Source organism: Myxocyprinus asiaticus, chromosome 20 (assembly GCF_019703515.2).
Source record: "Myxocyprinus asiaticus isolate MX2 ecotype Aquarium Trade chromosome 20, UBuf_Myxa_2, whole genome shotgun sequence".
Taxonomy (NCBI): domain Eukaryota; kingdom Metazoa; phylum Chordata; class Actinopteri; order Cypriniformes; family Catostomidae; genus Myxocyprinus; species Myxocyprinus asiaticus.
The window spans coordinates 30,636,254-30,652,069 of NC_059363.1; the positions used below are offsets into that span (position 1 = coordinate 30,636,254).

Sequence of the window (15,816 nt, forward strand, 5' to 3'; positions counted from 1 at the left end):
GCACAGGTATGAAATTAGCACCCTTCAAATGCAGGTAGCCTATATCATGCACATGGCAGGCAGTTTTTCTCATCTACCAGCCACTGTGACGGGCTAACTGTAAGACGACTCGGAGTGACACATGACAAGAAATGCTAATAGACACAAAGACAGGCACTTGAAGAAAGACACTTTATTATATTTTGAAGAACAGGTGAAAGAAAATCCATTGATGGGCGTGTCTGATGCGCTGTTTGTTCAGAGGCGTGCAGCGGGAGCATGTCTCGTGGAACACACACAATTAAAGAGTTATCACTCTTTCTTTACTTTTCCAGACATCTGATAATTGTTTGCAAGAATAGTGTCATCTATGAGAATGCTGAAAATGATCCCAGACTATCTCAGGAGGTGCTCGAAGTTTAGTTCATTTATTTCAACAGAGCTGTTTAACATGCATTGTGAATGTAACTCTGCAGGTTCACTTTATAAATAGTCTACACATGTGTGATTAAATTGAACCTAAAATGTATTTATATTTCAATTATTATTATTATCCTTATTATTTTTATGTTTACATTATAATAGTCTTTAGATATTAATATGTAGCCTACTAGTCATTTTCCATTTGTTGCATGACTGCAAATGGAAGGGTGGTTATATAAATTTTATTTTTTTATTTTTTTGTCCACTTCGTTATTTAAATTGCTTCATTTCATTTGAAGTGCAATTTGAATTTATAAATATATTTGGTTTTAGTTTTTTGTGTTTAAAAGCAAAATCAATAAAGCAAGAATATTCAATGATCCCTCGGCCAGGGGTTGATGATGTAATTAGATATCACACATTTTTTAAATAAAAATATTATTGTGAACATATTTCTTAGATATCACCCAGCCCTAAACTAGAGACAATGATAAGTTAGTAATTTGTTGGTTGATTTCCCTGAAAAGTGTAAATGCTCTTGTTCTGTGGCTCTATGAAAACTTTGCTCTCTTTGTTGGAGCATCCCGACCAGCCCAACACGGCAACATTGGTTCAGTCAATGGTGTGAGTTTGGGATGGGGCGATCTGTTTGTCTGACCTGTCATTCATTTTGCTATTTCATTTGGTGAAGCTTGTGGTGCAGAAATTACCATCTTCACCTTTAACGATGACAAATAAGATGTATTTAAATAATAGCCTATCTTATACAATCTTTACTCAAAATCCACTAAAAATATTGAGAACAGAAAATGTTTATTATCTGTTGACAAAGCTGTTGGTAGATATTTGAATGAATGCAAGGAGGATTTAACACATTTGCTGCCCAAGCTGGCCAATGCTGATAATTTTAAATTGGCCAAAAAAAACTGATATATTGATGTATTGCATTTTGCTAATGTTATGTCTGGCTTTAGGTTTTGGAGGCCTTGTTCATTCCATCTTTTTCTAGTTTCACTAAGGGTGGGTAAAAATACAGATTTTCCTATTAATCATGATCTTTATTTGAACTTTCCCAGATATCGATTCTTAAAATCCCAAGATTGATGTTTTACTTTACTTTAAAGTTTACTCCAGTTTTAATTGTGTCGATTATATCTGTTAAATAAATAGTAACTGAACTGCATAGTTCGGGCCCTATTGTTTTTTTTTTTTTTTTATTATTATTATCTTCATAATGTATCAAGTTAGAAGGTTTCCTGAATAATATGCAGCATTAGCTGAGAGAGAATTTCCTTCAAAAGCAAAATGGACATTATAACTGAAATATACCTATATGAATCAGAATCGAGAGCTTGTGAATCAGAATCAAATCAAATATGGAACTCTGTATCGATACCCAGTCCTTAGTTGCACTGACCAATGAAGAGTCTATAGCAGGAAAATTTGTCACATTTCATTTCCTTCTCCAAGCAAGGCCAAGTCCAAGGTCCTGAACCTCCATTGAGTGCTTCAAGGCAAACCTGTTTACCCTGTCCTGTCCTCTTTTTGCAGAATCTCAAAGTTCATACAAAGTTCATTGTGTGGCTAACAGATTTCTTGTTTCCTAATAGTCATTTCCATCTGCGTTGCAGGTTGGCAGACTGGCACAGATGGCAGAGGTGATGGAGGGCAGCACAGACACGGCAGCGGTGCCCAACACCAGTATAGACTGGCAGAAAAGATGCATCACCCTGGAGACGCAGCTCATGAGGTTTCGCCTGCAAGCGGGAAAAATTCGGCACCTACTTGCTGAGAGGGTAAATGAGGGGTGGTATGGGTAATGCAGAGTCCAGACTCGCCCACTGCATTCCAGTTATGCATATGATTACTTTCTATAAATTTAGTAAAGCTTATGTTTTCATAGTTCATATAGGCAAAGTAATTCTTCCCTGCTTTCCCCAACAAAGCTTTCTTAGACTATGCATGTCACAAACCTAAAGGAAAAATTATGTAACAACACGGTACATTAGTCAAATGCATGATGGTTTGCGGGTACTCAATGTTGTGTGGATTGGATCTTATGACTTGTACTTGAAAGAGCATCAGGCTACATAGTTGAAGAGTAACAGTAACAGGGTAGTTGCAGTCTGTTTCCAGTTGCATAATCCAAAATTTGCCCAGACAATCACAAATTATTAGCTAAGTATCTTGGAGTACCATGTAAATATTAACCAATATTGCCAAAAAGTACCATGATACTACCAAGGTTGTTGTAATAATTCAGTACCATGATATCAAAGTACCATATTATTATCAACTGATACGGTCACTGTACAGTATCATGGTAACACCACAGTACTTTTTGTAAGGGCAATATCTGCTGTTTCTTTTACTTATTGACTTCTTTTAATAGGTCTTTTGATGCAGTCACAGTGCAGCAAGTTCCTCCTCTCTTTCTGTCTCTTTCCCTTCTCCTCCACAGTTCGGTCATGCTGCATTGACCTTAGTGTTTCGTCTTGCAAGAAAAGGTCAACTGTCAAACTTGGCAGGCGGCCCTGCACGGAGAGTTAGGGGGAAACCACTGACTCATGTGAATGCTTGAATGGATATGCAGGTGTGTGTGATGGATGAAGGAAGGATTCCTTTATAATTTACCAGGTCATCAGAAGTAACTTGATTTTTACATTTTCTGAAGGAAGCGTAAAAGGTGCTTGGCCGTGTAAAACTCACCGCCACATTGCTTGAGTTGTCGCTTGGGCATTGCTAGTTGGATGCTAGGGTATTTATGAGTGTTTTTAGTATTTCTATTAGGTGCTTAGTTGTTCTGTCTCATTGCAAGGGCATTGCTGTGGGGTTGCTAAGGTGTACTTGGTGGTTGCTAGGTGATTTTACCAACTGGCCCAAGTCAAAAGAGCCCATCCCCAAGTCTCTGTGATATTCTGATCACTAGATATGATTGAAATTGTCAGTCTGATCACTTTGAAAATTATTAGCACACCTCTTCTCAACAAGTAACATGATTTGAGGTATCATTTATTTTTCTAACACAAACAGTGCGGGATAAATTACAAGTTGACATATAATACCTAGGCTTAACTGACCATGATTATGAGCATTAGTAATAGTAATGCTTGCCTTTGCAAGCACCACTAATAAAGATCTAGCCTGAGCGCTATTCACATCAGGTCTGACAATTCAAAGTTTTTCTTACGGAGAGCAGTCTGATTTTTCTTTTGTTTGGAGTGCGATGAAAACCGACTGACCAATGAGATAAGAGCGTTGTTGGCGCTAATCAACTTGCAAACACTGGCATTGGATGCGCAGCTTATACACACACTCGAACATTATATGCTTAAATAAATCGTTGCAGTTCATGAACCCTTTGGACTGCAAACAAAACCAGTTTGTTATTGAAAGTCTGCTTTTAATATTAGAAGCAGTATTTTTGTATTAGGCCTATAGTCTAAAGTATTATGAATGTTCATAAATATAAAGACATTTGATTGTATCCCTGTGCTCTTGTACTCGTCTCACCCACAAAAACACTAAATTCAATGCAAATATGTAAGTAAATAAATAATATTAAAGCTGTAAACATGCAATGTGCTGATATGTCATATTTTATAATAGACCAGTTTTTTGTATTATGTACATTATTTAATATGTACATTATATCACTGTGCCTGTTATATTATCCTGACATTAAAATAGCAGTGAGTTTCAGCAATTAATTTGCACTTACTCTATGCATCATATTTTATACTATACCTGTTATTCTTAATGGACATCCTTCCACGTGTATTATACTTTACCTTGTGTTATATTATAAAAAGAGAATTTGGGTTCGGCAAAATACATGGCAAATATAAAAACACAGGACATATATTAATGCAACAGTGCTCTTTTCTCATCTCACTCGCTACAGATTCTATATTCCTCAAAATGCATCAAAAACATGGAAAGAACATAATGAAACAGTTATGTCAAATAAGGTTAATAAATGCTTCAGCAGCATTCAATTTATAATGATCTCTAGCACTGACAGCTGAATGCTGAAGGGTCCGGGCAGGAAACTAGAATAAATATGTTTGTAGAACAGCAACAGCGCCGCCTACTGTACAGGGGGGAAATAGTTTTTCATTTTATTTTTTACATCCTTTTGTCTGAAGTTCGTCGAGCAAAATTGTACAGATTTGGTGTGTATGGGCCTTTACACGTTTTGCTGCAGTTTACCACTGAAATGTCCAGTGGGGGGTGCCAAAAGTGAGTGAAATGGTGTTGTTATCAGACAAGATTTTTAAGGTGAATAATAGATGAAGGTTTAAACGAGTAAAACCCTTACCTAAAACTTTAACCTAAACCTAAACCTTGTCCTAAAAGCAAATAAGCAGTTAACAAAAGACATTCTTACCCTAAACCAACATAGTTTTGATATCATAACATAGCAGTGTGTGAGTAATAGTTCGAAAAATACATGTTTATAAAGTCAAAATCAGCCGCTGTAGTCGTCATTTGTGGTAAAGTGAACAAAACACACAGTTGTTGTAGTGCCACTAGTGTAAATTTCACCAGGAAACTGCGGTGAAACGTAGAACGAATCAGTTTGCAAAAAATTAGTTTAGAGTAACGTTCGTAACTTTCGACTAGGTTACAGCATTCAAATGGGAAAGCCAACCATTTCGATCTTTAAAATCATTTACTAAAGGATCAGAAAGCCTTCTAACCATTTTCTGTGCAGAACTCTGCACTAGAGTTCAGTGCAAAACTAGATTGGTCTGGAAACCATGTGTATTTGATCTTCTTCATATTAATAAGTCCAAATGCAACAACATCAGTTTTGTTTTTCTTTTTTGGTCCAAGAGGTAGGTCTGCTGTTGTGTTTTTATTCTGTCTTTATATCTGTGGTGGTGCCATTAGGGTGTTAACTGTCCAAACACGCAGACCACAGGGACATTAAGTAAGTCTTGGACGTCTCTCAAATGGCCTCCATCAGGTTTCTTCCCTCTCTGGTCATCACCCTGACCTCCACTCTCTCCCGCTCTCCCATTCTTTCTAACCTCTCTTGATGGATAATGGAGCTCCATGTCTCATGGGGTTCTGCTTGTTTTGTTGAAAAGGACAGATTGAGGGACAAAAGAAAGTGTTAAGAGCTTGCTGCTGGTGTTAGTGCTGTTTAGAAAGATCCATACTGCTTTCATTTGCTTCTCTGGGCAACGTTAGGAGTGTTTTAAACATTGACCCACTTTGCAAAGGAAAAGCTTGACACAGAATTGTGTGAGGGGTGTGATCTCTTCTCATTCTGGCTTGAGGGAAGACATTTTCCATTCTGTTTATGCACACATGACCTTTCATTGTAACTTTAAGTGAGTTTGTGCCTTAGTGGAATAACATTTTGTGTAAGTGCACATAGGCTGTGTTTGTAATATCATACTACCATACTACTAGCTTACAATTTCTGAAATGATAACTGGATGCCACTCCTGGAATTAAACATGCGTGTAATGAGGTCATGTTGCAATTGTGCCATGTGTAGGCCCACAATGAATCTGCGCTTTTTGAACTTTTGTCGTTTGCGTTTTATTACTATACAGTATTCAGTACAATATAAAGTATAAAAAAAATGTTTTACATATTGTTTTAAAGAAATTGTTGGCAGTATTCAGTGTATATTGCACACTGCACAGTAGCAATAGGCTTTGATTGCATTCCGAACATAGGCTTTGATGTTGTTTTTATTCACTTCTACTAAAAAGTGTCAGATATAGTCGCACTTTAGTCCTTATTGTGTTGATTTGAATTCTCATAGACACCTAATCTTTATGTGAGTGGTGCACGTGTTTGTGTTTAAAATAGGACAGTGAAGTTTCAGAAAATTTGTCCTCATGTTGGATTTGGCCTCGTTCTCCATAGAGCTGTCTGGTTTCTAATAAGCTGCCAGACAGGCGGATTAGCTTGCAATAGCAGTAAGTGATATGGCATTCTTACAATCTCTCCCTCCTTCTCTCCTTTCTTCTTTCATTTTGTCCTTATTCAAATACACATCCCTTCTTCATCAGAGAATATGTAAGTCCTTTTTTACTATAAATCTCCGCTTTCAATTTCATATTCTTTTTTTGTTCTACATGCATATCACTGCCTACTGGGCAGGGAGGAGAATTCATAGTAAAAAATTACATAAATATTGATCTGATTCTCGCCCACACCTATCATTTTGCTTCTGAAGATATGGAATTCAACATTGGAGTCGAATGGATTACTTTTATGCTGCCTTTATGTCCTTTTTGGAGCTTTACAGTTCTGGCCACCATTCACTTGCATTAAATGGATCAACAAAGCTGAGATATTCTTCTAAAAATCTTTGTTTTTGTTCAACAGAAGAAAGAAAGTCATACACATCAGGGAAAGCATGAGGGTGAGTAAATGATGAGAGAATTTTCATTTTTGGGTGAACTACCCCTTTAAATCTCAAGTTAATTATTGAACCATTGTTATTTTAGACCTTTGGTGTCTGCATCTAATATGGCTAATCATTATGTTTGGAGACAGTAGTTCACTGTGGAAAATGTCATGGTTACTTGCGTAACCTCCGTTCCCTGATGGAGGGAACGAGACGTTGTGTCGATGTAGTGACACTAGGGGTCACTCTTGGGAGCCCGAGACACCTCCGGTCTTTGATAAAAGGCCAATGAAAATTGACGAGTGGTATTTGCATGCCACTCCCCCCGGACATACGGGTATAAAAGGAGCTGGTATGCAACCACTCATTCAGGTTTTATGCTGAGGAGCCGAGACAAGCGTTGTGGTAGGAGGGATACAACGTCTCGTTCCCTCCATCAGGGAACGGAGGTTACGCAAGTAACCATGACATTCCCTATCTGTCACTCACTCGACGTTGTGTTGATGTAGTGTCACTAGGGGTCCCTTTACAAACCGCAACTGGCTGAAATGTGTTCCGTGAACTGGCGGTGTGTGATGGGCAGACAACTGTGTGCCTCGTAGCCAGCGCACCAGGCCGACACTTAACCTCCCCCAACATAGTTATGAGTGTCGAACAGCCCTTTGGGGACAAGTCGACTACCCAAAAGATAGAGACAGGCTAGCCCAGTCGTGGCCTCTTTTCCCCTTCATTTTTTTTCACTCCCTAAAAATAAAAAGGGGGATTATCCGACTGGGCCGACAAGGTCTAGTTGGGGGGTGTCCCTACCAAGGGCAGGACACCGCGGAGACCACACCTTGCCCAGAGAGAGGGGGGATATTTAAGTGGAAAATACATCACATGGTCTTGCCGATCATGTGGAGAAATCTCATGGTAGATCCTACCCAATGGGGGAGGAGTTACTACAAACATGGAGATTGTGGCAGAGGGGGCTCTGCTCAAGGAAGACACAGTTTGCTAACAGGGAAACGAATTAGCGGAAGATATACATCGCATGGGGTTACCTTACAAGGAACCGCCACATGCGGAACACCTACCCCAGAACAGGGCTCTTAGTTAGCATGTGTACTGGGCTGGCAGCGAGTCTCTCCGAAAACTTGACTGCCACAGGGCTCGGAGGAAGTCAACCAGGGAACATAGTTTGTGAACACTACTGGGAATTAATGGCACATGTCTTCAGCTCAGAGGAGGTAAAAGGCGCTATGTGCAAGCGATACACCCGGCCAGCTATCCCGGGCTTATCCACTTGTATTGCGTGCCACTACCCGAGACGAAACCGGTTCCACCCGGAGGTTGTAGAACCTCGCAAGGTGTTGGGTGTTGCCCAGCCTGCTGCTCTGCAAATGTCTGTTAGAGAGGCACCCCTGGCCAGGGCCCAGGAGGCCGCTACACCCCTGGTAGAATGGGCTCGTAGCCCTACCGGGGGCGGCACGTCCTGGGCGTAATATGCCATAGCTATGGCGTCAATGAGCCAGTGGGTGATCCTCTGCTTAGAGACAGCGCTTCCTTTCCGCTGTGCACCAAAGCAGACAAAGAGCTGCTCAGAGATCCTAAAGCTCTGCGTGCGATCCAAATAGATGCGTAAAGCGCGCACCGGACACAGCAATGACAGGGCTGGGTCTGCCTCCTCCTGAGGCAGCGCTCGCAGGTTCACCACCTGGTCCCTAAAAGGGGTCGTGGGAACCTTGGGCACATAGCCCGGTCGGGGTCTCAAGATCACGTGAGAGTAGCCCGGACCGAACTCCAGGCATGTTTCGCTGACAGAGAACGCTTGCAGGTCTCCTACCCTCTTGATGGAAGTGAGCGCAGTCAGGAGAGCAGTCTTCAAGGAGAGTGTCTTAAGCTCAGCTGACTGCAAAGTCTCAAAGGGGGTTCTCTGTAGACCCTGAAGAACTACAGAGAGGTCCCATGAGGGAACGAGGCGCGGTCTGTTGGGGTTCAGCCTCCTGGCGCCTCTCAGGTACCTGATGATCAGGTCGGGCTTCCCTAAGGACTTACCCTCCACTGTGTCGTGGTGTGCTGCTATAGCAGCAACATACACCTTCAAGGTGGAAGGGGACAGCCACCCTTCCAACCTCTCCTGCAGGAAGGAAAGCACCGATCCGACTGCGCATCTCTGGGGGTCTTCCCATCAGGAAGAACACCATTTAGTGAACAGATGGCACCTAAAGGCATACAGGCGCCTCGTAGGGGGGCCCTAGCCTGAGTGATTGTGTCTACCACCGCGGGTGGTACACCCCTTAGGTCTTCCGCGTCCCATCCAGGGGCCAGACATGGAGATTCCAGAGGTCTGGTTGTGGGTGCCAGATGGTGCCCCATCCCTGAGAAAGAATGTCCTTCCTCAGGAGAATTCGCCGCGGGGGTGGCTGTCGCGAGGAGTGTGAGGTCCGAGAACCACATCTGGCTGGGCCAGTAGGGTGTTACCAGGACGACCTGCCCCTCGTCCTCCCTGACCTTGCACAGAGTCTGTGCAAGTAGGCTCACTGGGGGAATGCATATTTGCGCAGGTCAGGGGGCCAGCTGTGTGCCAGCACGTCTATGCCGAGAGGTGCCTCGGTCAGGGTGTACCAGAGTGGGAAGTGGGAGGATTCTTGGAAGGCGAACAGGTCTGCCTGTGCCTGTCCGAATCGACTCCAGATCAGCTGGACCACCTGAGGGTGGAGTCTCCAGTCTCATCTGAGGGTAACCTGCCATGACAGCGCATCCGCTGCAGTGTTTAGGTTGCCCGGGATGTGAGTGGCTTGCAGCGACTTGAGGTGCTACTGACTCCAGAGGAGGAGACGGCAGGTGAGTTGTGACATACAACGAGAGCGCAGACCGCCTTGGCGGTTGACATATGCTACCGTTGCCGTGTTGTCTGTCCGAACTAACAGGTGGGGAAGCTGAAAGATTGGGACCGGGCAGTAAAAAGTGCCTCCCACTTGTCAGCTCTTCATGCACTTCCGGGAAGAAAGGAACGGTGGCGGGGCGTGGCTTTGAGCGGCGCCTCAAGCCCAGGAACCAATCATTGAGCTGCGAGGGTTCAGGGGAGAGTGGAGGGTTCCACTCTAGCCCGACGCTCGCGGCTGCCCGGGAAAGCGTGTCATCATCTCCGCATCAGCCTGTGACTGGGCAACCTCACCCGAAGGGAGGAGCCCAGCTGAGGCTTCCGCGTCCGACTGGACGAGCCTGCTCTCCGAGCCTGCTCTCCGAGCCTGCTCTCCGATGCTGCGCTCGAGAGCTCATCACTTTCACAGGCTCCGAATAAGAGGTCGAACTCGCCGTGAGACGAGTCGGCGGACTAATCCGGAAGCCCGATCGGGGCAGACGAGCGTGCTGGGTAATGGGAGGTCCGCGGGGGGGATACCCGGTGGAGACGGTCCCATTGGGGTCCCCAAATCGCCCCCAGTGCTAGCCGCACAGGCATCATACCCGTGGGTAGAAGGACCGAGGCGGGGAGCCTCTGGGGTGGCTTGCTTTCATTCGAAGGTAAGCCGCGACCGCATCGTTGCCATGCACATGTTCTCGCAATGAGTACATGACCCATCCATGAACACTGTCTCTGCGTGAGCAGTGTCCAGACACGAAAGACAGTGATCGTGACCATCAGAAGGTGAGAGATAATGAGCGCAACCAGGAATAACACACAAAGGAAAGGCATCTTTAAAAAGATGCGTCTTTAAAAAGACATTCCGTGTGTGCCGCTCTTTTAGAGAAATATACTCTTTTAGAGAAATATACTCTTTTTATTTCTGCCGAAGCGCCCAGGGGCATTCTCTGCAGTGCACAAGTGCAGAGGAGAGAGAAGCCGCTGAAATGCGCCGTCAGATCCAGCAGAGGTGAATGAACATTTGTGGGAATTCAGCTTAGTGAGCATGACTGTTTGGCTCCGAAGAGAATATCTGAATGAGTGGTTGCATACCAGCTCCTTTTATACACCACCACCACTAAATCAGCATTATACAGTGTGTCTCAGCATTGGTCTTTATATTAGCCCTAGCATTAAAGGGATAGTTCACCCAGAAATTAATATTCTGTAATTATTTACTCACCCTTATGTCGTTCCATACCCAAATGCTGTAATTTGCCCCTTCTACACAAAATGGGAGTTTTTAAGAGAATCTTCACGCAGCTCTTTTCCATACACAATCAGTTCATTGTGACCATGTCTGTCAGACTGCAAAAAACAAAACAAAAATGACCATAAACCTACTCCACATGACTTTTGTGTCTTATGAAGCTATGCAATAGGTTTTTGTGCTGAAAATACTGAACATTTTGTCATAATTCACTGAAAATCTGACATACTCTGAAAAACTGTCATTGTATGGAAAAAAACATGATGGTGAGTAAATATGACAGAATTTTCATTTTTGGCTGTATTATTCCTTTAATTCATTTTTTCTATATATCACAACAAATTGTGTGACAGAAGTGCAGTCTGTTCAATATGTTATACAGTTGTGTAGCTGCCTGGGCATTGATTATCCAGCCAAGGAAACATTAAAAACACCTGTTTCCATAAATTTCAACTGGACACAAACTTCAGAAAATAGGGGTTGTGAACATTAGATGTGATTTATGATCTGATTTTCAGGTACACAGCTGCTTAACAGACTGTACTTCTGTCCCTCATATGTAAGGTCATGTCCACATTAATACATCTTTGTTTGAAAACAAATAGATTTTGCTACATTTACACCTCTCATCCACACTGGAACAGTGTTTTTCTCCCCTGAAAACTTTCATTATTGTTCCTAGGTCTGCATACTTATGAAAAAAATGTCATTAGGAAACTAAAATGTTTTATTTTCTAACGAAAACAGATTAGCGTGGATGTGGACAGGGGTCCACTGGTCTATATTGTACTATATTGGGATTTCACTGCATGAGTGTCTGTTTTTGTCATTGGGATTAAGGTCTGGTAACTCAAAACTCACAACAACCAACCTATACGACATGTCACTGAATAGCTCTTAAGGCTCTGTGAATCATTGCTAAGGAGATTAAGGCAAACCTGAGGTCAGTGCTAAGCTTGGCTGAATGGACACTATTCCTGCGGTAATGTGGATTGATGAAGTGTCAGCGAGAGCTTGTCCTTGTTCACATTTGTTGTGACATCCTCTATTCATTCCTGTACATATGCTGACCCTGAGGTGAAGAGTCATACCTCCACACAATGACCCCACAGGCCGTTCTACTGGCCCCAGACACTTAGGGAATGCTTGTGTGGAGTTGGTACTATCTAGGAATCTCTGGACTTTTGACTGGAGGAATGGGGAAGGGTGGAAAGAAAGTAGGAAAGAGAGAAGAACAAAGAAGTTGGAACAAATGGAGTGCTCTGTCATACAGTGGGAATCCATTAGTATGCTTGTACTCCTTTTTACTGGGTCAGTGAGCTCATGAGACGTGAGCACAAGGCATGTTGAATCCAGGAACTCAGTGTGTGTGAGTTCTCACAAGCATTTGCAAATCTATATATCTGCAAAAGCATATCTGCATCCATTATAAAGTCTTTTTCATGTTGGATAATGAGTTGATAAATGTGTGGCTTGATGAAGTAAGACATCTCATTAGACTTTTGAAGAGGTTTGAACATGCACAGATGATCACTCATTTGAACTGCCTTTTCCCCCTCTTTGTCTCTTGTCTTCGTTTTATTTTCTTCTTTCTCCTTATGTTTGAGATGTATTTTTCTTTCCAACTTAAAAGAAAAAATCAAATGCACATATTATAATTTATAACATAGGCTACATCAGTTTATGGTGTTTATTAAAGGGATGGTTCACTCAAAAATGAAAATTCTCTCATCATTTACTTCTGCTGAACACAAACAAATATTTTTAGAAAAAAATCTCACCTCTGTTGGTCCATACAATGCAAGTGAATGGTGATCAGATAAAGGAAACATAAAAGTGAAAGTGGACTCTAAATCAACAAGTGGAGATGTAGAGTAAAAAAGGACTTAAATATTGTTCTGTTTCTCATCTACACCTACCATATCGCTTAAGACGATATGGATTTAAACACTGGAGGCATATGGATTACTTTTATGATTCCTTTATGTGATTTTTGGAGCTACAAAGGTATGATCACCATTCACTTGCACTGCATGGACCCACAGAGCTGAGATATTCTTTTAAAAATCTTTGTTTGTGTTTTGCTGAAGAAAGAAAGTCAAGCACATCTGGGATGACATGAGCGTGAGTAAATCATGAGAGAATTTTCATTTTTGGGTGAACTATTTCTTTAAGCTTATAGAATTCAATCAACAGTAACAACGTCCTAACCAGGCCAGAGACTGTATAAAACGAGATGATCACTGGTCAACTTATGAAATGGAGAAATCATATCGCTAAATATGGCGGCTGTAGGAAAGGAAGTCCCGCTTTAGAGTTAAAAGAGCCCATCAACTTTTTTTAAACAATCAGTTTACTTAAGGACGTGCATGCACAATAGCTAAAGCAGCCTGAAAAATATAGTTTTTTGCATGATCTGTGCTGAAAAATCACAATTTATTAGATTAAGTCAATGTTGTCAGATTTTATTGCTGAGCTGAAATCTATTACAGTATTTGATCATAATCCAACCATTTTGGAGATTTTGGTCTTTACTTATTCAAGTATATACAGGTGCATCTCAATAAATTAGAATGTCGTGGAAAAGTTCATTTATTTCAGTAATTCAACTCAAATTGTGAAACTCGTGTATTAAATAAATTCAATGCACACAGACTGAAGTAGTTTAAGTCTTTGGTTCTTTTAATTGTGATGATTTTGGCTCACATTTAACAAAAACCCACCAATTCACTATCTCAAAAAATTAGAATACATCATAAGACCAATAAAAAAAACATTTTTAGTGAATTGTTGGCCTTCTGGAAAGTATGTTTATTTACTGTATATGTACTCAATACTTGGTAGGGGCTCCTTTTGCTTTAATTACTGCCTCAATTCGGCGTCGCATGGAGGTGATCAGTTTGTGGCACTGCTGAGGTGGTATGGAAGCCCAGGTTTCTTTGACAGTGGCCTTCAGCTCATCTGCATTTTTTGGTCTCTTGTTTCTCATTTTCCTCTTGACAATACCCCATAGATTCTCTATGGGGTTCAGGTCTGGTGAGTTTGCTGGCCAGTCAAGCACACCAACACCATGGTCATTTAACCAACTTTTGGTGCTTTTGGCAGTGTGGGCAGGTGCCAAATCCTGCTGGAAAATGAAATCAGCATCTTTAAAAAGCTGGTCAGCAGAAGGAAGCATGAAGTGCTCCAAAATTTCTTGGTAAACGTATGCAGTGACTTTGGTTTTCAAAAAACACAATGGACCAACACCAGCAGATGACATTGCACCCCAAATCATCACAGACTGTGGAAACTTAACACTGGACTTCAAGCAACTTGGGCTATGAGCTTCTCCACCCTTCCTCCAGACTCTAGGACCTTGGTTTCCAAATGAAATACAAAACTTGCTCTCATCTGAAAAGAGGACTTTGGACCACTGGGTAACAGTCCAGGTCTTCTTCTCCTTAGCCCAGGTAAGACGCCTCTGACGTTGTCTGTGGTTCAGGAGTGGCTTAACAAGAGGAATACGACAACTGTAGCCAGATTCCTTGACATGTCTGTGTGTGGTGGCTCTTGATGCCTTGACCCCAGCCTCAGTCCATTCCTTGTGAAGTTCACCCAAATTCTTGAATCGATTTTGCTTGACAATCATAAGGCTGCGGTTCTCTCGGTTGGTTGTGCATCTTTTTCTTCCACACTTTTTCCTTCCACTCAACTTTCTGTTAACATGCTTGGATACAGCACTCTGTGAACAGCCAGCTTCTTTGGCAATGAATGTTTGTGGCTTACCCTCCTTGTGAAGGGTGTTAATGATTGTCTTCTGGACAACTGTCAGATCAGCAGTCTTCCCCATGTTTGTGTAGCCTAGTGAACCAAACTGAGAGACCATTTTTAAGGCTCAGGAAACCTTTGCAGGTGTTTTGAGTTGATTAGCTGATTGCCATGTCACCATATTCTAATTTTTTGAGATAGTGAATTGGTGGGTTTTTGTTCAATGTGAGACAAAATCATCACAATTAAAAGAACCAAAGACTTAAACTACTTCAGTCTGTGTGCATTGAATTTATTTAATACACGAGTTTCACAATTTGAGTTGAATTACTGAAATAAATGAACTTTTCCATGACATTCTAATTTATTGAGATGCACCTGTAGGTACTGTACATGTATCCTGCTTGTATCCAATAGAGAGACAGAAAAAAAGCTGCTTGGAAGCATTAGAAACATGGCCGCCGAGTGACCTGACTTACCTTGAAGGCACCAGGCATGATTTTGTCCCAATCAGGTGCGACAGCAATAAGTGACGTGCAACAAGACATTTTGTTGCTCACGCGGTTTCTATTTTTTCAGTGCTTTACTCAAGTGAGGACAGAAAAATGACTTCATTCTGGAAAGTTGTTGTGTCATTATCCTTGTAAAAACCTTTACTGTGATCTGTGCTGTCAGGATATCATGGGGGTCTTTTGAGAACCGTAATGGTTTGTTGCAATGAGCTTGTCGAAACCCACACCACTAAACTAAGCCCTGAGTGTTTAGTACTAGATTATGATTGAAAGCACTTAAACAGGTAGCAATGCTCAGAGTTAGATATACAGTAGATTATAACCCTAGACCCAACAATGGTTTAACTAACATAACACATACACACAACAGCTTCTTTTCTTGGTAGTTTTGCATTGGCATTCTTTTGACTATCAGCATGAAGTTTGGTCTGCATTGTAGCTTATTCTGGCTAAACGGTCTGTAACATTTAACCCTGCATGAGGAAATTACGTGGGCCACAAAGGCATGGGAAAGGTCACAGAGTGGCCACACAGAGGTCACTGCCAAACCAAGCAACTTCCTCTAAGTCAAAGCTACGAATTTGTGTGTCAAAGTTTGCCAAGTTTGAACCCCCTGAGGAATTCAATTTCAAGAATTTCAAATCCATCAGTTGAAATTCTTGATCATGCGATTTCCCAT

At 41.9% G+C, this 15,816-nt stretch overlaps 1 protein-coding gene across 1 annotated transcript in view; it reads left to right on the forward strand.

Annotated features, from left to right (window-relative positions):
* The window catches only part of LOC127411298 (pleckstrin homology domain-containing family H member 1), a 76,751-nt gene that overhangs the window by 15,398 nt on the left and 45,537 nt on the right, over nt 1-15,816 (forward strand). The window contains exon 2 of the mRNA XM_051646771.1: nt 2,034-2,198. Within this exon, the coding sequence (XP_051502731.1) occupies nt 2,052-2,198 (147 nt within the window). The 5' untranslated portion in view covers nt 2,034-2,051. The remainder of the gene's footprint in view (nt 1-2,033; nt 2,199-15,816) is intronic.